Below are 25592 nucleotides of genomic sequence, written 5' to 3' on the forward strand. Positions count from 1 at the left end.
CAGGTCGACATGAACATGATCATTTAGCTAAACATGCTAGCAAGTTTGACCCGAAACTAGCTAAACCCATTTAGACAAAACCTAAACCTGCGAATTTCCTGTTAAGTTCGTGTCATATCAGAAACTCACGCAGAACTTATAAATTTGTGTTGAGAAGGTGAAATACTAATATAACAAAAAGCATCCATAATATGCTATTACAAATGGAAAAGCAAAACAAACAAAAGTTTTGTGACATTACTAAAGTTTGAAACACAACAATGGGTTATGAAAACCCGACCTCAATAATACTCATCTATACAAGACGAGTTCAATACAACAGGTTGTCTGTCATACTACATGCACAACAGGCTGCAAGCCCGTGTGTACAAATAGTGACTAGGGTGTTGAGCAGAGCACAACACCCTGATCCAGACAATAAAAATAGAATACAAATAATTATGGTTAACCAGTACATACAATAATAAAACACAACCAAACCATACAAAAGCTTTATCTCATACGAAGAAGCAAAATTACCCTTTTAGCCCTAAGCCCTTTCTTGTTTTTCCAACAAACAAGTCTTTAGATTTAATCATACCAGGAATCCGCCCGATCATTGTTATACATTTTATCTGTGACAACGCGTCTCGCCTCCCCAATGACACAATTGCAATTCCTAGCGTGTCGGGAGAGTATTTGCCCAATTTACCCTCATCACCTCCTTCTATCAGGAGTTTTATATTGTTGGCAGCCACCAAAGCGTGGCTTTGTGCTAAATATCCTTGTTTGGGTTCCTATAGATTTACAACATTGTGTCATTTCATAAAACAATTATAGTTTGATAGTTAAGATTGCATTATGTTATTTATAATATCATAATATACCCAACTGAAACTTAAAAATATCATATATACCCAATTTAAATGATTTTTTGTCTATGACAATCTTACCCCTATTTAATATATGATCTGTTTAAGGAAAAATTCATATATACCCTATTCCAAACAAAAATTAAAATATTATATATACCCTTCTTTAATATATATTTTTTAATTTATAAAAACTCTATCCTTTTCCATATATATTTTTTTATAAATTAATGGATACAAATGAAATTGGATGACGACACGTCAGTTTTTTATAAATTAATTTATACATTAATGGATACAAATGAAATTTTAAAGTTTTAGAAAAATAAGGGTAAAATAGTTATATTTTTAAATCATATTTAACGAAATGGGTAAACTTGACATTGTAACTACTTTTTAAGGGTATATATGATATTTCATAAGTTTGTAGGAGTATATTGGGCAATTTCAGGCCCGTTTGATCCGTAACTCCAGAGATAGAAATGTAACCCGAACCAATATATTCAAAATAAAATGTGCTAAAAATATCAATGTATAAATGGGCCAACTTACAGGAATATCAGTAATATCTCCAATTGCGAAAATATTATCAAAACCCTTTACTCGTAAATTTGCATCAACCATTAACCGCCCACGATCATCCAAAGAATCCTTGAGAATAGTGTCGTTGAGCCATGACGAACCGATTGGATCACTTATGCATTTAAAGTGACAATCAGCAATGATAGTTTCACCACTGGATGTTAAATATGCACCATCTGACCCGGAGTTTAAGTCAACGGATTGACCTAAAATGACCTCAACGTTTCTGGCAGTTAACCAATCAAGAGCCTTTTTACCAGCCGCTTCACTAATGAACTCAAGTAGTCTTGTACCACGATGAACCAGCTTTACTTTTTTAGTTGGGAAATCGACTGCAATTTCAGCTGCGAGTTCTACGCCAGTGGGCCCGCCTCCGACTATTAATATTGAATTAGCAGACTGGATTTTTTCATATTCTGCAAAGTAAAAGATTAGATCTTTGTTAGTAACGTCATTAGACTAGTCGCTATGGGGCTCCAACAAATGGCATGGCGGGCGCCGATGGGCGCTCAACACCACCAAGGGGCGCCCTTGGTGGTGGGGCGCCGATGGTGAAGGTGTTTGTGATGCTGGGCGCGGATGAGGCTTGGATGGTGGGGCCCTCTCTCTCTCTATCTCTCAAACACGCATACATACATATGTATATTATTAAAGGGGCTTCGAAGCCCCCCGCACCATAGTGGAGCGCCTTTGGTTGGGGCTTCGATGCCCGCGGTGCTTACGTGGTGCTGACGTGTCACGGTGGAGGGGCTTTGAAGCCCCTCCCCATAGCGTATAGTCTTATATGGGTCATATGACTTTGTTAGCAGTGTGCACTGTCACATCAGTCACTTCTGTTATCCTGTGTCAGTCTAACACATCATACAGCTCGTATAAACATATGCCATGTATGATGTGTCAGTATAAAACGTCATATGACCCCCAAAGCCCAATTTTATTATGTCATAGGGCCTGTATGACATGTCACATTGTCAGTGATGTGCGCCGTCGCCTCAGTTACTTATGCGTGTCAGTCTAAGACATCATACAGCCTATCTGATTTGAAGTTTGAACATTCACCACCTCATACAACCCATGTACACATTATGGCCCGCATGATGTATCTACATAACACCTTAAGATCGACCCATTTATTAGTAAACGGGTCGAAAATGCCACCTCTCTATAGCTCTATTTCATATTCAAATGTACTGATAACTTTTTTACTTCTAGTATTGGCTAACATGTTTTACCTACAAAACTGCCAACTTTTCAAGGGTAATTTGGTAAATTTACCTGCCTCAAACTGCTTGATCCTCTCACTTTTAGTGACACACCCTTTACTCATATGACCTGTGGCAATCACAAGATAATCATATGCAATCTGGAAGCCTTCTTTGGTTGTAACTTGACCTTCTCTATCAATCCCAACTGCATCAGATGTAATAATACTTGCTCCAGGAAGATATTCATGATGGTTAATCAACGATCGCTTCGCAAACGATGGTTCAACCAAACACCTCAAGCTCGCCCATGTGATCTCCAAATACTCTTTCCTAAACAAACAAGTTACACATGATGAGATTAGTACTGTATACCAAAAACGAGTGAAACTTTATACCAAATACCGGACCATTTCTGGTTCAAGTCAGTACCGGTACCATTGAAAATATCAAAAACATACGAGTACTGGTACGGTACCAGTATTCGGCAAAAACATGTTCATGCTCATCCCTAGTAAATAACATATTAGGGATGAGATCAGTACCGTACCGATATGGCGATACTGAAAGATACCAATATTAAAAACGAATGGAACCTTATACCCAATACTGTACCCATTTTTTTGGTTCAGATCGATACCAGTACCAATGCCGTAAACATGAAAAACGAGTTACTGGTATGATGTAAAAAATGTTCATCCCTAAAATAACATGCAAGCTGAGTCGATTTGATCTCGAATTAACTGATAGTACGTGTCCACGTGTTAACAAACAAATTGACTTGAACTGATCTCGAATTAGACATACTGTACTATCAGTTAATTCGAGATCAAAACCTTTCGTTGATTCAAGATCAAATCAACTCGTATGAGATTCACTTCCACCGTAGTGATCTCAAAATTAACTTATATTATTCCCTGAATAACATACTTTGTTCTCGAACTAACTGATAGTATGTATGTGCCAATTAATTCGAGATCAGAACTATCAGTTAATTCGAAATCAAATCGAGTCATATATAGTTTGATATCGAATTAATTTAACTGATAGTATGTGTCAGTTAATTCGAGATCAATCGACTCATGATCTCGAATTAACTAACTTATATTATTCACTTAATAACATAATTTGATCTCAAATGAACTGATAGTATGTATGTGTCAGAAACTATCAGTTAATTCGATGTCAAAACTATTTTAATATCGAATTAACTGATATTATGTGTCCAGTTAATTCGAGATTAATATTTGATCTCGAATTAACTGGACAAAACTATTAGAGAAAGAAACTTACGAATCAATAAGCGTATAATTAAAAGTGTTATGTTTATGAAGAGCTTTACAAATATGACCACCGGCGATTCCGCCGCCAACAACCACCACTCTCTTCTTATTCTCCGACGTCGATCCCATTATTATTATATTATATTAATGTACGTACACACTTTACTTCACTTGAACAGATGGCAAATTGTAAACAGTTTGCTGATTGGTAAGTTATAAACCCTAGATCTGATTCTAATTGGATGATGAGATTTCAACGGCCAGATGTTGTTGTGCTAGATTATTGGAAGGCCCAGATTCACTGGCTGTAGCTTTCGCCTTCTTTTGACTTCCAGTCAGATCTACACACCATGTTTCTCCACATGCATAACATAATAATTTATTTATAGTTTTATACCATCAAGTTATAAGTTCTTAAAATGATTCTCTTTTTTAAAAAAATTCTCAAAATAACCTGTCCCAACTTCCACTTCACGTGTAAATTCGAAAGCCAACGATGAGATTCAACGACCCGATTAAAAACTGACATGTGGCTGTCCAATCTCATCGTCACGATGACGATGAGATTGGTCTCGTCAGTTTCTAATTGAGTCGTTGAATCTCATCGTTGACTTTTGAATTTACACGTGAAGATGAAGTTGAGACGGGTTGTTCTGAGATTTTTTTAAAAAGATAATCGTTTTTGGAACTTCTATATTTAAATGGGTTTTTGAGAATTTTTTCTTTTGAGAAACGTCACTTCGGTCATATGAGTTAATTAATGAAAAGCATGTATTGTCTTTACCTTAAGACGAATTGCAAAAGGGGCTGATGACCCAGTCTGTCATCAAATTCAGGGGACTCATCGTTCAGAGACACACTATGATAAAAATCCCATGATTGTTGTCCCGCATACGACAATTTTTCACAAACGAGACTCGAGACACTAATTTTCCCTAAAGAAAGTCACTAGGTACCTTTTTAGAGCACGACTTCTTTAACAAGCATGTATTGTCTAAATAGTTAATCTTACGAATAGTTTGTACTTTGTAGTCTACTTTATTTAAATAAGCCATGTTTTTTTTTTAAATAATGTTGTAGAAGGAATAATTTTGATTTTAATCTAAGATCCAGTATTATAATTAACTTTATTATTTCGATAACTTTGATTATTGTTTTGATTATGACAATACTTCGTCAAAATTATTCGTGGGATATCATGTGATATATCAGAATAATACAAAATGATTCTATGAGTGTGACGTCTTGAAATAAAAATATTAATCAAAACTAAAGATATGGTCCTACAAAAATAATGGAGAAACGGCATGATTTATCAAAATAGTTTATGTGGTACACAAATAGAATTCTAGAGAATTATATTTAAATTTAAACCTTTGAATATATTATACAACAACTTCTAGAGATTCGTATAACATATATTTTGTTTTTTTATATAATAATCAATTATTTATATTGAAATGCATGTAAGCTGACAATAAAGCTGCGCTAAGAATTTCACAGACAATTTTAAGGATTGGTTGTGATAAAGTCATTTCCCAGCTATTTATTTCCTTAAGAATTTCACCATATATGTCAACCTTTTCAGACATAGATCTTATTAATTGTGATTCAGTAAAACTGGGTTCTCCTATTCTTAAAGGCTAAGCAATTTATAATTGTCGGTAAACCATTTTTTGAAAATGGGTTTTAAACTCAACTTGTGTAAGAAAGATATGTAACAAACACATATAGAAATGTCTTGTTTAATAATTTATTGATTATGGAGTTCATTATTTGTGAAAGACATGTATATGCTTCCAATTTTATGAAAGTTGTTCAACAACTTCTCGTTTATTGATTTCATTTTTGTGAAAGACATGCATATGTCTCCAATTTTAAAACTCAATTATTTATATTGAAATAATTATAACAGAGAGGCATATTAGCTGACAATAAAGCTGCGCTACCACCCCTTTTTAAATTACATATATAATTTATTAAATGTATGAAAATTTTATTTGACAAAATTGAGAGGTTTGGTGTGTTGTTTATGAGTTACACTATCCTGCTTAAATGAACTTTTTTATATCATAATATGTTTAGAGAATTAATTTAAGTTATAAGTGTATAGCAAAGTTGAGGTTAATGTGTTATGAGAGGTGTGAAATGTATGTAAGTTCGTCATGTAAGCAACACCTATACAGTGGAGTATATAGGTTTCCATATATGTGAGAGTGACCACAAGTACACCGTTGCAGCGCCAAACGTAACTGTGAGCTAAGGTGACGCTATCTCCATATAATATTCTCGAACTACGATGATCATATTGCTATATTATTTATAAGAAACATCTGAAAGAACACTAGAATATTGTGAACATGTCATGGTGGATGTCATGTGTTGCTCTTGTTTACGTTTATGTTACCTATTGGCTTTGAATTTATTATTTGTAACAATTTATTATTGACATATTCACTTATTATGATTGTCTTCAAGTTATATGTTATTTCTTGGTATCCATTTACTAGTGATTCAACTCAATTGTGTTTTTATTTTGTACACGACAAGTTAGCAGTGTCGTCCCAGAGGTCCATGAGGAGCGTTAAACAACCGTACCGGAACACATATGATATGAAACTAATCCAAAATAATCCCAGTATCACAAAGTGCACAAAAAGAATTTATTTCCACTAGTTTTGATAAAAAGGCGGAAGCTTGGTGCGTTATCGTGTCAAAATGCAACAAGTTTCTACTGAAGATGAGGAGAGAAAGCATCGATAACTTGTTTGTAAACAGGTTTCTTGAAATCCACAGCCTGCAAGTGAAAAAAATCAAGTTTTTGGTTGTTGTTCGAGTTTATAAATGGTCGTGTTTAGGTTAACTTGTTTAGCCCGTTCAAAAAACAAGTCAACCATTCAACCCTTATAATTACACAGGTCAGCTCATCAACCCGTTTAACCCATTTATTACAACGCTCTAACCCGTTTAGCATATTTCCAACCCGTTTGCCTCGTTTAGATAAATGGGTTAAACGGCTCATGTTTGGGTTACATGATGTCAAGCGTGTCTGGGTTATGATTGATATATTTGACAAAATTGAACCCGACGCAATCCAGACCCCTTTCCGTGAGTAAAAAAGTAAATAAGTTGAATTGATGTGACATTTTCTAAAGCAGGATCAAATTTAAAACTAGTTAACATGGAAATGCGCTAAAATGAGTCAAACGGGTCGAAAAAGAAAATTTCCCAATATGCCCTCAAAGGAGTATCGTTACAATGGTTGACCTGTTTGACCCGTCCAATTTGCCACGTCTACAAAATGGAAAAGGGGGGGGGGGGTGCACTTACACGGTCAACCACTTCTTCTGGTGACATCCAAGACCACTCTCCAAACTCGGGTTTCTCAGTGCCATCACCCAACAGATTAATTTCTTCATCTTTACCAGTGAACTTAAACAAGAACCTGAACGTTGCGTGTTAAGATTTTATATAACAAACTGAAAACCAAAACATAAAAGGATTTAACTCACCACTTTTGCGCTTGACCTTTCCAATCGGAACCCCATTGGCGGTTAAGTTTTTCCCGGACATGTGGAGGGAAGTCATAGGTCAACCAGTGTGGGGCCTGCAAAATCATAAATCTTTTAAGGACAATCTACATGTTGTAATGAAACTAAATTATAATTATAATGTATTTAATATACAAACCTCCATAAGAATTTCAGCTGATGTAACACCGGTTTCTTCTTTTAATTCCCTAATAGCTGCAGCTCTCGGATCTTCGCCTTCATCAACGCCCCCCTGTTTCACATATTATTTAAGGTACTACCTTTAATCAACACATTCGGATTGTGATTCTCGTATTCTGATCATTTAAGGTATGGAGAACTAGGTGAGAATAAGCATTGGCTAAAGAACCCGAACCTGACAGGAAAATCCAATACCCAAACAAGCCCCATAATTTTATTCGTGTCAAAAACATTAACCCTTAACCGCACACACTTAAAATCGTGTACCCGAACACTATGCAGTTAATGCGGTAAAAGATATTAAGAACCTAAACATATATAATATTAATAGTAACATCAAGAGCCGAAACTCAAAAGTGTTTATATTTGAAACATGATCTAATCGTAAGCCATGAAATCTTCCTCCCAGTCCACATCAACCAAGGCATCCAAATTATCGGCCAATATCGGTTATATAATGGTCAAATATCGGTCAATATCACCGATAAATTCGGTACCGATATTTTGCTTGGCAAGATATATCACCGAAAACTGCATAACCCGAACAAAACCTGTTTAACGCAACTATCTAAACGGGTTGTGGGTTGGTGGATAATAAGTAAGTTGTAAATGTGTTAACCAGATTGGTGGCTTGTAAAAATATGGGTTAAACATGTCAAAAACGGGTTAGTGTGTTGACCTGTTTAACCAAACAGGTTTGTGGGTTGACCTGTGGTACCAACTACCAAACAGGTTGTCAAGTAGGCGGTTTGCCCCGAACATGACCGGTTTCTTAAACTGGTTAGATATGACAACCAAAACCTGGATTATTTCCGATTCGTGTCGGAAATGGCCACCCCTAGAACCAGGTACAAGACTAGTTTTAACAAAGGTTGGGGACGATAATGATATTAGGTGATACGTGGCCCTGATTAACTATTTTTTTTGGAACAACGACTTTTTTGTGTGTTAGGCCACCACACTCCCCAAATTTGGAGAGCCCCATTGCCCACTTGCCCCACTCGGGCCGACTGCCACTTGATAGTCGTTGTGCCATCACAAGAGCAGAACTTTCTGGCGTAACACGCGGTTGGACGAAAACCCGGGTGAGCTCAGGATTTGAACTGACAATCTTGCAAAACCTAGCTCAAATCCTGCATTGCTAATCCACCAAAAGTGACAATACCAAAGTCGAAATTATAAAAACTACAAAATTGCTAGACGTGTAAATTGAGTATTTGATATTTCAAGTCGGTCTTTTTAGGTAAATGGACATCCCAACGAGTCATTTTTAACCACATAAGACCATACAGACACTCACGAACCCGACCATTCAAAAAGCTCGTGGTTCCCTCGATAAAAGCTCGAATAAAACTATCTAAAAAAATCTAAAAAAACTTGATTTGAAACATCCTAAGCTGAGTTGGCTCACTTTTGTAACTAAGCCAAACTCGTCCCAAGCTCAGCTCGGGTCATGGCTCGGCTCGTTGGCTCGATACTAACACCCATCTTATTAAACCCCAAAAACCAATTCATTCAAATAACCTGTGGCATCTGCCAAGCCTCCGGGATATCGAGTCTTGAAGCTGAAAAAATCTACAACAAATTAACCACAAATTATTCAAAAACTATCTTGATCTGGGCATTAATAATATTGAAAAAAGATTCATAAAAATACCTTCTTGTTGGAATTCATGAGGCATATGCCAACGTTTCTTCTGTACCCTGCCGGAGGTGCTTCCATGGCGGATGATGATGCAATCAGACGGTGGTGATTGGGTGGCAATTGTGTAAATTTGATGGGTTTATTGGGGAGTTTGGTAAAGAGTAATTGGTTTAATGGAGGGTTATTGAGGATGAAGGAATATCGGCATATTGTTGTTGCCATTTTAAAGTGTGTGAGAAGATTGGGATTTGATTGTATATTCTTCCATTTTACTAAAATGCCCTTCCTTCGCATGTAAACGAGTCAAACCTGAGCTTTCAGCTAGTCAACTTGATTAAATTAGGGCTGTCACTTTTACCCGAAACCCGCCCAAGAAAATCCAAACCCAAACTAACCTGAACCCAGGAAAAGGTCAACCTGAACCTGAACTGAACTAATTCGGGTTGGTTTATGGGTCCGATTTCTAAGTTTCGGGTCAACCCGAAAAATCTGAATAAACTATTTATTTAAAAATATGATATTATTATTAGGTATGTAAACGTAAAGTTGCATAAATCGGGTTTTTCAAATACCCGATTCTGGTATGGAACCGGGTTCAGGTATGACCGGGTGTTGGAAAATCGGGTATTGACAATACCCGGGTTGGGTTTGGGTACATGTATTGTCTCAAAAAACCATACCTATGCATCAGTTTCGAGTCGGGTATAGAACCGGTATTTTAACAACGGGTATTTGAATACCATATTTTCGGATAATGAATAAACCCTACTTTCGGTTTTTTCCCCGGGTATAGATTGGATTTCTTAAGGGGTTGCACTTTTTAGGGGTATTTGGGTATTTTTCAGGTATTTTTCGGTAATTTATGGTATAAATCGGCTATTTGAAAAAAAACTGGTTTTGGGTATGTAACCACTTCCGGTCTTCAGATATTACCATGTATAAATTGGGTCCGGTTCACATGTGTTCACGTTCGCTCTTTAACAATATTTTTATAGTTTTCCATTTTCTAAATAAATTGTACTTTTCATAATTCCATTGCACACTTAGACAAGTAAAAAGAGTCAAGTCCATTATAAATATTCTTTGTGGAACACACAGTAAAATGCAACCACACTCTATAATTGCATATAACATATGTAACCAATAGCATACAATTGTACCTTTATTCAATTAATATTCATTTATAGTTGTGGGATATATTCAATTAATAATCATTTATAGTTGGGGATTTAAACTTGAAGTTAAAGTTTTTCTCCAGTGTGTTGACGAAGACTATTGAATACTTTACCATGGCATAATTTCATGATTGTTGGATGGCTTATCTTTCTTCTACTAACCCTTTAAAAACAATCAATTATACTCGGAGTAGATAAAACAGATTCATGTCACTTTTAACGCATCGTATCTCCTATCCGAGTAGTAGGACATGTAGCTCTCCCCTTAGCCTTAGGACATGCACGAGATCACTTAACAACTTCTAAAGAAAAGGGGATGACGAGATAAGAAGAACACCCAAAAAACGTAACTCACTTCCAAGCCTAGGAAGATTGAAAATAAATCAACGACTGTGTCTTGATCAAGCTACGAAGAAACGCTAGCAAATGAGGTTGAACCCATATAGACTAGGAAACACTAAAAACTAAGTCCCTAAAATAAAATAAAAACTAACCACTTAAGGTATTATTATATTATAAGTTATGTGTGGTGCAATATGAGAAAACCAACATAAAGTACCAATAAAATGTTCTAAAAATTAAGAAAGTGCTAACAATAAAATCCAATTTACACAAATCAAATATATATTTATATCTTCAAATCTTTTAAAAAACAAAAAATAAAATTATAATGGAACATTTGTAGGCTTTTGCTAGAAATTCAACAATTATGGTTTTGTGACATGAGACCCAAGTTTGATTTTTTATTTGTGTTATTTTGGTGAATCTGACAATGAATAATTTGAGTTAGGTTTTATACAAGGTTGTCAGTTCGTATTCCGAGCCCCCGTGTGTTACGTCGGAGAGTTCTGCTCTTATGGTGTCACAATAACTGCTAGGTGACAACCGACATTGTTGTCAGTTCGTATTCCGAGCCCCCGTGTGTTACGTCGGAGAGTTCTGCTCTTATGGTGTCACAATGACTGCTAGGTGACAACCGACATTATGATTTCCTGGGGGAACGTCCAAGCCAAACGCCGAAGCTAGCGTGAGCCCAGTTACGCCAACACAGTTTGTCCTTAAAGGATTTGAGCTAGGCCTTATGCAATGTTATCAGTTCGAATACCAAACTCACCCGTGTACGTTAGAGAATTCTGCTCTTGTGACGACACAACGACTGTCAAGTGACAACTCACGGTGAAGGTTTCTCAGAAAAAACGGTCAAACCAAATTCTGAAACCAGCGTGAGTCGAGTGGGCCCACGACACTTAAAAAAGCTAAGAATTTACTTTTTGTAAGAAAGATACAAATCCAACAAACACCCATTATTCAGAGAGCCATACTACCACCACCTCTACATGCTAGTTGCTAACAATACACTCAACACTTACTCATTCACCTTTCAATCCCACAAATCTTAACTCTTTTTCACTCCACCTATCTCACCTTTTCCCCCAAATTCTTCAATCTCATCCAAATTCATCAAATGGGTGTTCAAATTCAACCTCCAATTGCAGATAACTTAACCAAGAAAGCAGCTTTAATGAGAGAATCACTCTACAAGAGTCAGTCAATCACTGATAACATGGTTTCCATGCTGGGTTCTTTTGATCACCGCCTTTCTGCACTTGAAACTGCCATGCGTCCAACTCAGGTTAATTTTGAATGATTTAGTGAATACCCAGTTGGTATATTGTAATATTTGAGTTGGGTTTTGAGAATTAGGGGAAAAAGGTGGGATCTTGATGTAGTTTGTGTTGGTTGAAAATTAGGGGAAAATGTAGGTGTTAAAGAGAGTAGTTTTTTGTTAAAAAAGATGGGTTTTTTTTTTATGCATATATGTATTATGTAAAAATGATGTTTTGAAAAAGATCCATTTTCCCTTGACGAGAATTTTTTTATAGAAAAAGTTATTTGTATTAGGATTTAGGGATTATAGAAGGAATTTGAGTTGATTAGGGGAAAATGCTGGTGTAAAAGTGTAATTTTTGCAAAAAAAAAAAAAACTTTTTGTATACATATTTGCAAAACTTTTAGTGTAAAAATTTTTATAGAATATTTTGTATTAGGATTTAGGGATTATAGAAGGAATTTGATTTAGGTTATGAGAATTAGGGGAAAAAGATGGGAGCTTGATGTGATATGTATAAATTAGGGGAAAACGTTGGGGTAAAAATGCAACTATTCCATAAAAAATAAAGTTTTTATTTTTAAAATGTTTTGTATACATATTTGCAAAAATGATGTTATGAAAAAGATCCATTTGCCCTTGATAAGAAAATTTTTATAGAATAATTTGTATTAGGATTTGGGTTTGAAATTTAGGGGAAAAAGTTGAAAGCTTGATGTAGTTTGTGTTGGTTGGAAATTAGGGGAAAATGTAGGTGTATAAGAGTCTATTTTTTGTGAAAAAAAAGTGGTGTTTATTTTACTTTTTTTACGCATATTTGTAAAAATGATGTTTTGAAAAAAGATTCATTTGCCCTTGATGAGAAAATTTAGATAGCATAATTTGTATTAAGGTTTATAGCATAACTACATAAGCGCAATGGGAATGAGATCAGTTCTTTGATCTGTTATCTATGGGTGTTCAGTGCACGGTCCGGTTTTGAAAGTTTTTAGGTCAAGTCGTGAGCCAAAATGTCATTTTTTGATTATTGTAACTATTAGTTGTATTTAGTTAGGGTTTTAGCCCATATAGTTGACTAAAGCCCATGGGCCTTTTATGGGTTGATAGCTAGGGTTTATTTGTGTATAAATAGATGTAGTTGGTTATGTATTTCTCAAACCTTCAAGTAATAAACATTACTTCACTACAACCATTTCTTTACATGGTATCAGAGCTACGGCTCTCGATCCAAACCCTAGCCGCCACTTAATCTGAACCGAACCAGCCGGCCCTAGATCTGAAACCGAACCCGTCTACCTCCTGTCCAGATCTCGTAATCCTTTTTCGAGATATATTCCGCCGTCACCGCCTCTCCCACTGTCACCACCATCCTCCGATTAGCAAACCCTGAAAATCCGACGCTGATCCGCCGCCGCACGCGCCCCCACGCGCCACCTGAAGACCGCAGCTGCCACCCACGCGCCGCCGCGTGACGGCGCGTGCTCCATCCTCCGGCTGCCGTATTTTTTCCAGGTTACTTATTTTTTGCTTCCGCGCCACCCTGTGTTGTTAGTTTTTCAATTCGGGATCTTTTAGTTTTCTGTCTCAGTTCGCGTGTGTATTCGTTCGGATAAGATACTTTCAGATCCAATTGCTGATAAAAAGGCTTCAGAAAATCAGATTGCTCCAGGTATTATTAATTATTCAGTTGTTCTTCGCATTCCGATCAAACTTGACTCAAAAAATTGGGGTTCGTGGAGTCTCTTTGTCCAAAAGGGTCTTGAAAGTATGGACAAAGACGATCATCTCACTAAACCACCCCCGGACCCGATTACCAAAGAATGGAAAATTGATGATAGCGGAATCTTAATGGCCCTATGGAATGCTATGGATACACAAATCCTTACTATTGCTCAAAACTTTTCCACCGTAAAGGAAATGTGGGATCACCTCTCTTCATCCTTTTCGGCTAAGGAGTCTATCTCTCATGCTTATTCTGTGGTTCAAGCCTATGGTCGGGCCGAGCAAGGTGATTCTACATTTACCGACTATTTCACACGATTCTGCAAACTCCGAGATGAGCTTCGCACTATGTTTCCACCCACTACTGATTTGAAGATTCAAGAGGAGCGAAACGCCAAGATGGATGTCATGACCTTCATTGCCGGGATATCACCTAAGTATTCAAGCGCCCGACCCCTACTGTTGAGCAACTCCGCTGCTACATCTTCAGTTGCATCAACCTTTCACCTGTTACGGGAAATGTATGGTCTTGGTGCAACTCTACCTCCTACTGATACATCGGCTATGTATACATCTACTGGTCGGGGTACTGGTCGAGGTTCTCATATGACCCACTAGAAGTGTATTGGACGGGGCGGTGGTCTTGTTTGTCACTATTGCAAGGAACCAGGTCATTAGAAATGGGACTGCCCGAACCGCCCTCCTGGAAGTCAGCCACCCCCTCGTCCCAAAGCTCGTTTGGCTACCGCTGGTGAGACTTCAGATCCAACCGCCACTCCCACCTACACAGTTAGCGAAGAAGACTATTGTCGTCTCCGGCAGCTTCTAGCCTCTCAGACTCCTGCTCCTGCTCCATATGCCAATACGGCCGATTCAGGTACGCTTCCTAGTCCTTCTTCATCTTGGATTATTGATTCGGGTGCCACTCATCACATGACTGGGAACTCGGGTATTCTGTCCAACCTTAATAAAGTCTCCCACCAACCTGTTCGACTGGCTGATGGGTCTTCCTGTCCTGTACTAGGGGTTGGATCCATTAACACCTCATCCAACTTAAATCTCTCGTCTATTCTATATGTTCCTAAATTTCCCGATAACCTTTGTTCGGTAAGCCAACTTACTAAACAACACAATTGCTCCGCTAAATTTTATCCTACTCACTGTATCTTTCAGGAACTAGGGACGAACCGTCTGATTGGCACATGTTTTGAATCTGGAGGCCTCTACCGCTTAATCTTCCCGTCAGGTCCTACATGCTCTACAGCAACTGCTTCAGTCAAGGAGGACCACTGTCGGTTAGGTCATCCCTCTACGGCGGTTATGAGGCAAATACGTCCAGATTTACCACTTTCGTCTTTTAATTTTCATTGTGAGTCGTGTCAACTTGGTAAACATACCAGGCGTCCCTATCCCCCTAGAGTGTCTAATCGAGTCAGTTTTTGTTTTGAACTTTTGCATTCTGATGTATGGGGGCCTTGCCCTACCAAATCTACTTTGGGTTTTGAATATTTTGTTAGCTTTATTGATGACTATTCCCGCACCACTTGGATTTATTTGATGAAATCTCGTAGTGAAGTTTTTTCCATATTTCAAGAATTTAATGCTTATGTTCAAAACCAATTTAACACCACCATTAAAACTTTCCGATCCGATAATGCTAAGGAATATTTTTCCACCGACTTTTCCTCGTACTTAAAAAACAACGGCATTATTCATGAATCATCATGTGCATATACATCTCAACAAAATGGTGTGTCCGAACGCAAAAATCGTCACCTATTGGATGTTGCTCGCACACTCATGATCCAATCACGTGTCCCTCGTCGTTTTTGGGGAGATGCCGTTCTCACAGCTGCATATCTGATTAACCGTATGCCCACACACGTTCTTTATGGTAAAACACCGTTTTCTGTACTATGTCCCACCGGTACTCCTTTTCCTCTCGCACCTAAAGTCTTTGGTTGCGTTGCCTATGTTCATGACCATCGTCCGAAGACAATCAAACTTGATCCCTGAGCCCTTCGTTGTATCTTTGTTGGTTACTCACGGGTTCAAAAAGGGTATCGGTGTTATAGCACATCTCTTCACCGATACTTTACTAGTGCCGATGTCACTTTTGATGAGTCCTGTCCTTACTTTCCTGAGTGTTCCACTCCTGTTTCTGATCCATTTCCTGACCTCGATATACCCACATCTCCCTTCATCCCCACCATTCCTGTGTCAATTCCTTCTACCGATCCAATCTCTACTGATTCTGACCCACCGACAGAATCTCCGCCACTGCTTTTCACATATGCTAGACGAGGTAGGGGTCAAACATTAGCGACTCTTGATTCACACCCTGGCCACGACCCCGAAATACCCTCCGATACTCCGTCTACATCTGAGCAATCCACACCTCTCACTAATACATTCTTACCCGATCCAACAACCTCTGATACACCCGTATATGATCCTCCTGGTGCCCCACTTCCCGATATACCTATTTCCTTTCTCAAGGAACCCCGGAAATGTACTCGTTACCCAATTCAGGACTATGTTGCCTACACCCACCTTTCTCCTGAATCTCATGCGTACACCACTACTCTTGATTCCTACCCGATTCCCAAAAATGTGACGAGCGCTCTCGCTCACCCAGGATGGAGACAGGCTATGGAAGATGAAATTGGGGCTCTAAAGACCAATCATACATGGGATCTTGAAACACTTCCTAAAGGGAAGCGTATTGTTGGTTGTCGTTGGGTGTTTACGGTTAAACTACACCCGGATGGCTCCTTACACCGCTTAAAGGCTCGATTGGTTGCAAAAGGGTATTCTCAGGCATATGGCATTGATTACGATGAAACCTTCTCTCCGGTTGCTAAAATGCCATCTGTCTGTATTTGTATCGCTCTTGCTGCCATTAATCATTGGCCGCTCCACCAGCTTGATGTCAAGAACGCCTTTCTTAATGGTGTTCTTGAGGAGGAGGTATATATGGAGCAGCCCCCAGGGTTCGTTGTTGAGGAGGAGGCCTCGAAAGTTTGTAGACTACGTCGTTCTATATATGGTCTTAAACAGTCTCCCAGGGCATGGTTTGGTCGATTCTCTAGTGTTATGGGACAGTTTGGGATGACTCGGAGTGCCTACGATCACTCTGTCTTCTTTAGACACCAGAAAGGAAAGAGGATTATCGTAGTTGTTTATGTGGATGACATTATAATCACAGGTGATGACGAGGTCGGGATTACCGAACTCAAGCAGTTTCTTCAGTCTCAGTTTCAGGTCAGCGACTTAGGTCGATTGAGGTATTTCCTTGGCATAGAAGTATCCCGCTCTCCACAAGGAATACTTCTCTCCCAACGAAAGTATGTTCTTGATATGTTAATTGAATGTGGCTTACTGGGTTGTAAACCTGTTGATACCCCAATGCTTCCTACAAAGAAACTCCTCCCAAAGGAAGGAGATCCAATGAAAGATCCTGAGCGATACAGACGGTTGGTTGGTATACTTAATTATTTAACTGTCACACGACCGGATATCTCCTTTACTGTCAGTGTTCTGAGCCAATTTATGGCTACACCATACACCGGTCACTGGGATGTTGCCCTTCGTGTCTTAAGATATCTTAAGACCTCACCTGGCTTGGGTATATTATACTCCGATCAGGGTCATTGTCATGTAGGTGCCTTCACGGAAGGAGATGGTCGGATATCAGGATTCTCAGATGCAGATTGGGCAGGTTGTCCGATTTCTCGACGATCTACCACCGGATATTGTGTGTTTGTTGGAGGAAATCTTGTATCATGGAAGAGTAAGAAGCAACACACGGTTTCCCGGTCGAGTGCCGAATCGGAATATAGAGCCATGGCAGATGTAACATCAGAGATGACATGGGTTCGTCGTCTTCTCAGAGAGCTCGGGGTTGTTTCTAATGACTTGATGAGGTTATACTGTGATAATCAGTCAGCCATTCACATAGCCAAGAATCAAGTATTTCATGAGAGGACAAAACATATTGAGGTCGACTGTCACCTTATCAGAGATCGAGTAGTAGGCACACAAACTGATCCTCCTTCCATTCAACCAGTTCATGTGAAGACAAATTTTCAGCTAGCAGATATTCTAACTAAACCGCTCCGGAAAGCTCAGATAGATTTTATTTGTAACAAGTTGGGCATGATTAACATCTATGCTCCAACTTGAGGAGGAGTGTTAGTTGTATTTAGTTAGGGTTTTAGCCCATATAGTTGACTAAAGCCCATGGGCCTTTTATGGGTTGATAGCTAGGGTTTATTTGTGTATAAATAGATGTAGTTGGTTATGTATTTCTCAAACCTTCAAGTAATAAACATTACTTCACTACAACCATTTCTTTACAGTAACGTTTTTTATCGGCCTTTATAAAAAACGACTAAGAAGGGTTGTCTAGATTTAGAATAAGTTTGTCTACAATATAAAAATAAAGCAGTCCTAAATCCATGGTGACTACAAATATTACATATGTCTTCTTGATGCAAAGGTATCCACAAGTTTTAGGCCATTAAGCTCATGTATAAATGTAACCAGTATAAAAGAACTGTATTAATAATAATTGTGACATCTTTTTGACCACAATCTTTAATTTTTGTGAAAAATAGTTGTGATTATGCATTATGTGTTTATTGTAGGTAAGGACACATGGTATACGTAGAGCTCATGAGAACATTGATAAGACTTTGAAGGCTGCTAATGTTATATTGGACAAATTCGATCTTTCTCGTGAGGTTAGTTTTCGTTAACTACTCATTTCTTATTTTCTTTTAAAGGTGATAATTTTAGTCCATTTGTATGGAAACGGGCCAATTTTAGTTATTATTTTCTTAACATGTTATTTAGTTATTTTTATCATAACTTTATATATAATATAATTGTTATTATACAAATATATATTCAATAAATTAAACAAAAAATATATAAATAATAGGTTAGTCTAAGCCAGCGAGCCAGCTTGAGCTCGGTAAGTGGAGTTCGGGCTCGGTTCTTAAACAAGCTTATTTTTAGGCTCGAGCTCGGGCTCATTTAAGCTCGGCTCATTCAAACTTTCAACGAGCCGATCTTGAGCAGCTAACAGGCGGTTTGGCTCGTTTACACACCTAATTTTATGCGTCGAGTATTTACGTCTCTAACTTGCAGGCTGAGGCCAAAATTCTTAAAGGCCCCCATGAGAATCTTGAAGGATATCTTGAAGCTATTGAGCAATTAAGAACCAATATTCGGTTTTTTACCAACAATAGCTTTAAAAGCAGTGATGGGGTGGTCAACCATGCAAATAACTTACTTTCAAAGGCTATCTCCAAGTTGGAAAATGAGTTTAAACAACTCTTAACATCATACAGGTTCGTTTGACTATTTGAATCGCGTAACATTTATTGTCTAAAAAATATTTTTTTTTCCTACAAATATATAGTATGTCAATGTCAATGCTGATTACGCCTAGATATAGCTTGATAGTAATCTTGTGTTGGGAATAAAATGATTTAGGAGGTTTTGTTCAATAAAAATACACTTTGGACAAATTTCGACCCGTTTTTGTAAGGCTAAAAGTTTAAAACTTTACCCGGAGTTGTAAACGAACCGAACGAACATGAAGGGGCCATGTTCGTGTTTGTTTGTTTAAGTTTAACCAAACAAACAATCGGATGCGAACAATTAAACGAGCGAGGTTTTCTTGCTCGTGTTCATTTCTTAAGAAAATGAGTGCGTTCATGTTCGTATGTTAATGCATAAACAAACGGTTCACGAACTTAAACGAACGAACACACCTAAACATAGATTAACCAACATAGCCAACGAACACCAATTAAAAATAAATGAGACCATCAATCTCTTGGGTTTAAAGATAATAAAACTAGAGTAAATTGCAATGGATGATATTATAACTTCATAAAACTTGACTAGATTGTAATGTCATAAAGTGTAAATGAATATATAAACTAACGAACTTAAATAAATGTAAACTAACGAGAATAAATGCATGTTAACGAACATACATAAATGAACGAACGAGACATGTGTTCATGCTCGTTCCTTTAACTAATGCACAACACAATTTGTTCATGTTCGTTTATTAATAAACGAACATAAATGAGCTTCCCACCGAACTGTTCACAGAACGCTCGGTTTGTTAACAGGCCTAACTTTATGCATTTGAACCATTAGAAATGTAAATAACCTAAATCAACCCATTAATAAGTAAACTAGTCGAATTCACTCTTATCTTTCATAACTCCCGTAGTTTATGTAAGCATAACTCCCCCCCCCCCCCCCCCCGGGCGTCGAACCAATCCGAACCCATAGTTAACTAATCATGATAACATGAATTCTTTCAGCAAATCCGTGGAGCCCGATCGGCTATACGAGTGCCTACCTAATTCTCTAAGGCCATCATCTGGATCGCCTGAGCCAAGTAACAAGAACAACCGTACGGGTCCCACCACCGCAGAAAATGCTGTATATAATCCTCCAGTTCTCATACCACCTAGGGTTCTCCCCTTGCTCCATGATTTAGCTCAACATATGGTGCATGCTGGTCACACTCAGCAGTATTTGGTTATTTACAGGTAAAAATAACCATCTTTATTGATACCCTTTTTGGATGGCTGATAATAGAGATGTTAAAATGGGCGGGTCAAGTAGTTTGGGTAACGGGTCAAATGGGTTTGAGTCAAAGCAAGGATCTTTTTGGTACAAATCTAAAAATATTGACTTTTTCTAGTGAATAGTTGGTACTGTTAATAATATTGTTCAAACCTTTTGTTTCTTGGAAGTATTTTCTGCATAAATGAAATAAATAACTAATTTTTGTTGCTAACCCCCTCTCGTTGTTTAGGGATACCCGATCTCAAGTCTTGCAAGAAAGCCTTCACCAATTGGGAGTTGAAAAGCTTAGTAAAGATGATGTCCAAAAGATACAATGGGAGGTTTTGAAACTCAAAATCGGGACTTGGATTCATTTTATGCGAATTGCGGTAAGTCGGTTAAATAATCAATCAATCAATCAATTAAGCCCTATATATCCCACCGCATAGCACGCTATCGGTAGGGTCAGGGGAGGTTGGGATGTAGACAAGTCTTTCCTCTATCCGTGAGAATAGAGAGGCTGCTTCCAGAGAGACCCCCGGCTCATAAAGCTACATACAGGTAAACAGAGTAAACATACATCCTACAAGCAAAGACACTTAGCAATACATAGAATAGCAAACTACCAAAATAGCAAGGAATCTGTAACCAATAAGATTTGGGCATAAGAATCACAAGACAACATCAAACAAAAAATATACATAAACAACAAGGAGTCAAGCTAGCCAAACTAGACCCTAAATACAAAGCTAAGCTAACTAGTTACCTTCCCCTAGAAATTCGCTAACCTTAATCCTACGTATCCACGAATCTCTATCATGGACCATGTCCTCAGAGAGGTGCAACTCTGTCACGTCATGTCTAATTCTCTCATCCCAAGTCAATTTAGGCCTGCCTCTACTCCTCTTTCCTTCCACAATGAAGGTTTCCACTACTCTAACTGGCGCTGTTGTTGGTCTCCTTTTCACATGCCCAAACCATCTCAATCTCCCTTCCTTTATTTTCTCTGATATGCTAACTACTCCTAACCTTTCCCTAAAGACCTCATTTCTAATCCTATCTAATCTAGTGTGTCCGCACATCCACCTCAGCATCCTCATCTCTGCTACCTCCATCTTGCGCTCCTGTGTCTTCTTGATGGCCCAACAGTCTGTTCCATACAAGTCGGTTAAATAATATGTTACAAATTCTCCTTTTTTCCCATAAAAGTTGCAACCTTTTCGTTTCTTGGTAAAAATATGATCACCTGCTGGTTATGGTCTTTGTAAACAAGACTAGTTATATAGATAAACTCTACTATTGTTCGTCGAAGGGTATTTTCGGTATTTTATAAATACTCTTTTTTGTTCGATGAAAGTTGCAACATTTTACTTTCTAGAAAAGATTCCAAGTTCAATTTTATACTTTCACATTATCATATTGAGTATGAAACTAATAATAATAGTAAACTCTTTTTTCCCTCTTCACTAAAGGGTATTTTTGGTATTTGATAATTACTCTTTTTTTCTTTTTCCCCATGAAAGTTGCAGCATTTTCATTTCCGATAAAAATTATAATTTAAAATTACTTATGTACCATTATGATCATTGCATATAAGACTATTGAAGGGGTATTTTGGGTATTTGATAATTAGTCAACATTTTAAAGTTTATTGAATCCTACTTGATGAAGCTATTAATCATGTGAAACCGGTAAAATTATTATTTGCTGCTGAAAGAAAAGTGTGTGATCAAATGTTTGAAGGCATTGACTCCCTTAGAGACCAATGTTTTGCTGATGTCACTAAGGCCAGCGTGGCAACGTTACTTAGTTTTGGAGACGCGGTTGCCAAAAGCAAACGGCCACCCGAGAAATTATTTGTGCTTCTCGACATGTATGAGATTATGCGTGAGCTTCACTCCGAGGTATACATGTGTTTATAATCATAACGACACACAAATTAAAATATTTTTTAATGTATAAGTGGATTATTATTTATTTATTTAATTAATCGCAGATTGAAACACTTTTTAGTGGTAAAGCTTGCAAAGAAATTAGAGAAGCGGCGGTAGGTTTGACTAGAAGACTTGCACAGACAGCAAAAGACACATTTGGAGATTTTGAGGAAGCGGTTGAAAAAGACGCAACAAGAACGGCTGTTGCGGATGGAACTGTTCATCCTCTTACAAGCTATGTCATTAACTATGTCAAATTCTTATTCGAGTAAGTTAATCGAATACTACATATACCCTCCAATAGTGTACATATACGTGATAATGTGAAACAAAATGATTTAACTAATTCTTTAATTGTGATTCACATATACACTAAAGATTGGCATGTTTGACTTTGCCCATAGTTCAAGTCAAATGTTTGACCATTTGTCAAATGTCTAAAATACCCTTCTATAAGGACCCAAGCAATACCTTAACTTACTACAACTACTGGTGTGCATGGGTCAGTTTGGTCGGTTTTGGGTTCAAACCGAACCAAAAACGAAAATTTCGGTTTCTGGGATTTTGAAACCATTCGCTTTCAGTTTTTTGGGTTCTCACAGTGGGTTCCGGTTTTTTTTTTCGGTTTGTTTTTGGTTTTACCATTTGGGGTTGAAAGTTTTGGGCTGAAATATAATGAATTTAGACTTGAAACTTTGGGCCTAAATTTTTTGTTAATTAATGATTAATTATTACACATCTGGACCTAAAATTTTTGAGTAACACAATTTTGTCAATCTCTTATAATTACTTAACATCGGTTTTTTTTGGTTCGCTTTTTTGTTTTTTGTCGTTGCAAGACCGAAATCAAACCGAAAATCTGTTTTTCTAAAAAACATAAAACCAACCCGTAAGTTTTTTTCAATCAGCTTCGGTTAATTCGGTTTCGCGTGCACCCCTCACTTTACATAGTTTTTAAAAAGTGGCAAAAAGGTAGTTTTTAAAGGTAAAGTTGACTTTTTTGTCCTTTTACCAATATTATATTTTTTTGAAAGTCAAAACTTGCAAATATAAACTTCCAGTTGACCAAATTTACACCTTTGACCTGAAATTTGCAAACAATATGTGTTTTCGCAGCTATCAATCAACACTGAAGCAACTATTCCACGAGTTTGATAAGTCAAACGACTCGAACGCTGAGCTGGCATCTGTAACAATGCGAATAATGCAGGCCCTTCAAATCAATTTAGAAGGCAGTACAAAGATCCTGCATTGACCAACTTGTTCTTAATGAATAATACTCACTATATGGTCCGATCCGTTCGCAGGTTAATTAATATCCAAAACAAAAATTATTAATACTTCTTTCTAATATCTTATTAATAATTTGAAATATATTATTTATTATTAGATCCGAAGCAAAGGATTTGTTAGGGGATGATTGGGTACAAAGACACAGAAGAACTGTACAACAGTATGCTAATCAGTATAAACGGATCGCGTGGGCCAAGGTACGGGTCAAAATTACCATAATGCCCTTGTTAATTTTTTTTAATAAAATTTTTTCTTTAACAGATTTTACAAAGTCTCTCGGTTCAAGGTTTGACTTCATCAGGCGGTGATGGCGGAAACAGTAGCGGGGCCTCACGAGCTCTAATTGAAGACAGGTCGGTTATTATGTTACAATCCATTTGATATTTCGATTAGGGGAGTAAATGAGTCAAGTCGAGCCCGAGCTTGACTAGGCTTGAGCTCGGCTTGTTTATTATTTATTAAATAATTTATATACATTTTTAATTATTTTAATATATTTTTAGAAAATCCTTAACAAGCCTCAGCTCGCTCGGGCTCGTGCGCAATGCTTAAACGAGTCAAAGCTCGGCTTGAGCTCGGCTGTGTAGTGTGTAACTAATACATAGAAGACTTAGAAGTACAAAGATAAAACTTGAAAAATACACTAGGCTCATTAAGGTAAGACGAGCCTAAACGGTCTTCCTGTACATGGCTCGAGCTCAGGCTCAAGCTCATTTCAAGTTTTTTGTTGATCCGATCTCAAGTAGTTCGCGAGCGGCTTGGCTCGTTTGCACCCTTAATATAAATTAAAAAAATTTAAAACATTTATTTCCGTATTTTAATGATAATGTTTTATTTAGATTAAAGATTTTTAATCTTCAATTTGAGGAGCTTCATCAAAGACAAACTCAATGGACAGTTCCTGATTCAGAGCTTCGAGAATCGTTACGACTTGCAGTTGCTGAAGTCTTGTTGCCTGCATACAGATCCTTCATTAAACGTTTCGGGTATTTTATAATTAAAAATTAAAAATTTAAATACACTTAAAAGTAAATTAAAAATAGTAATGCTGATAATAATATTATTTTTTGGTCTAGTGTTCTTGTGGAAAATGGTAAGAATCCTCATAAATACATAAGGTATACAGCAGAGGATCTTGATAGGATGCTTGGTGAATTTTTTGAGGGTAAGACTTAAAAACAATGCACCGGAAAGGTAACGAAAGGGTATATTTGTAATTTACCATATACCGCTTTTAAACGTGTTTTATCGGCCCGTTATAAAACAAGTTTGCTTAGTTTTGTATAGGTTATATAAAGAAGATGAGATTTGTGTTTTTGTGTGTTGTGAACATTTGTTTTGTTTCTATAACAGAATTTCAATAATATAAGTTGTATTGCATTGATATAAATTACACTACACTTTTATACTGTTTATTATAGTTTTTAAGATTTTATAGTATATTAGTATATTCAGTTTATGGTCTTGTATGATTAGAAGTTACTTATTATTTGAAACTCGACCTTAAACTTGCTAAAAAACAGACACTTGGAACATTCTCATCCTAGTCTTTGTCTCTATTTATATGATTTAACTGAAAAACACAATTTTCACTGAACTTTGTTTAAAGGGAGCTAAGAGTGAGATCTTTTTTTTCTTGAATTCGATCCTGAAGGCTAGAGATGATCAACAAAACCGGTTCCTGGAACCGAACCGGTGGACCCGAACCGGACCCGAACCGGTTCCTACCTGTTTTTTGTAGGAACCGGACCCTATCTGATTTAACCCGATGATCCGTGACCGGTTCTTGCATTTCTGAGTGGGGGCGGGTAGGAACCGGAACCGAACCGGAACCGGTTCTGGAACCGGAACCGGTTCCTAACCTTTTTTTTGGCCGTTTTTTGACCGTTGGGGTCAAAAATAGCCGTTTTTTGACCGGTTACGGTACAGGAACCGGGTTAGGAACCGGTAAGAACCGGTTAGATA

The 25592-nt window shown here is 37.5% G+C and overlaps 2 protein-coding genes and 1 pseudogene across 3 annotated transcripts; 1 reads left to right on the forward strand and 2 right to left on the reverse strand.

Moving 5' to 3' along the window:
* Positions 1–219: 219 nt before the first annotated feature.
* On the reverse strand, positions 220–4079 carry LOC143630256 (uncharacterized). The gene is made up of 4 exons (XM_077099322.1): positions 3929–4079; positions 2709–2968; positions 1404–1849; positions 220–776 (listed from the first exon to the last, which is right to left on the reverse strand). Exons 1-4 carry the CDS (start codon positions 4045–4047, stop codon positions 516–518), a joined length of 1086 nt encoding a protein of 361 aa, XP_076955437.1. The 5' UTR covers positions 4048–4079; the 3' UTR covers positions 220–515.
* Positions 4080–6519: 2440 nt separating this feature from the next.
* LOC143629773 (nudix hydrolase 26, chloroplastic-like) lies at positions 6520–9531 on the reverse strand. The gene is made up of 6 exons (XM_077098956.1): positions 9307–9531; positions 9174–9224; positions 7609–7701; positions 7431–7525; positions 7249–7363; positions 6520–6715 (listed from the first exon to the last, which is right to left on the reverse strand). The coding sequence occupies exons 1-6, from the start codon at positions 9514–9516 to the stop codon at positions 6650–6652; spliced, it is 630 nt and encodes a 209-aa protein (XP_076955071.1). The 5' UTR covers positions 9517–9531; the 3' UTR covers positions 6520–6649.
* A 2344-nt stretch (positions 9532–11875) lies between these two features.
* On the forward strand, positions 11876–24948 carry LOC143630285 (exocyst complex component EXO70A1-like; annotated as a pseudogene). Its single transcript, XR_013153139.1, has 12 exons — positions 11876–12102; positions 18450–18545; positions 18955–19157; positions 20151–20381; positions 20651–20793; positions 22072–22304; positions 22397–22602; positions 23451–23641; positions 23725–23824; positions 23889–23980; positions 24467–24613; positions 24704–24948. The product of XR_013153139.1 is annotated as an exocyst complex component EXO70A1-like (transcript).
* The last annotated feature ends 644 nt before the right edge of the window (positions 24949–25592 follow it).

This window comes from Bidens hawaiensis, unplaced genomic scaffold (assembly GCF_021521415.1).
Source record: "Bidens hawaiensis isolate Kalapana, Puna unplaced genomic scaffold, B.hawaiensis_p1.1 tig00000459_1, whole genome shotgun sequence".
Classification (NCBI taxonomy): domain Eukaryota; kingdom Viridiplantae; phylum Streptophyta; class Magnoliopsida; order Asterales; family Asteraceae; genus Bidens; species Bidens hawaiensis.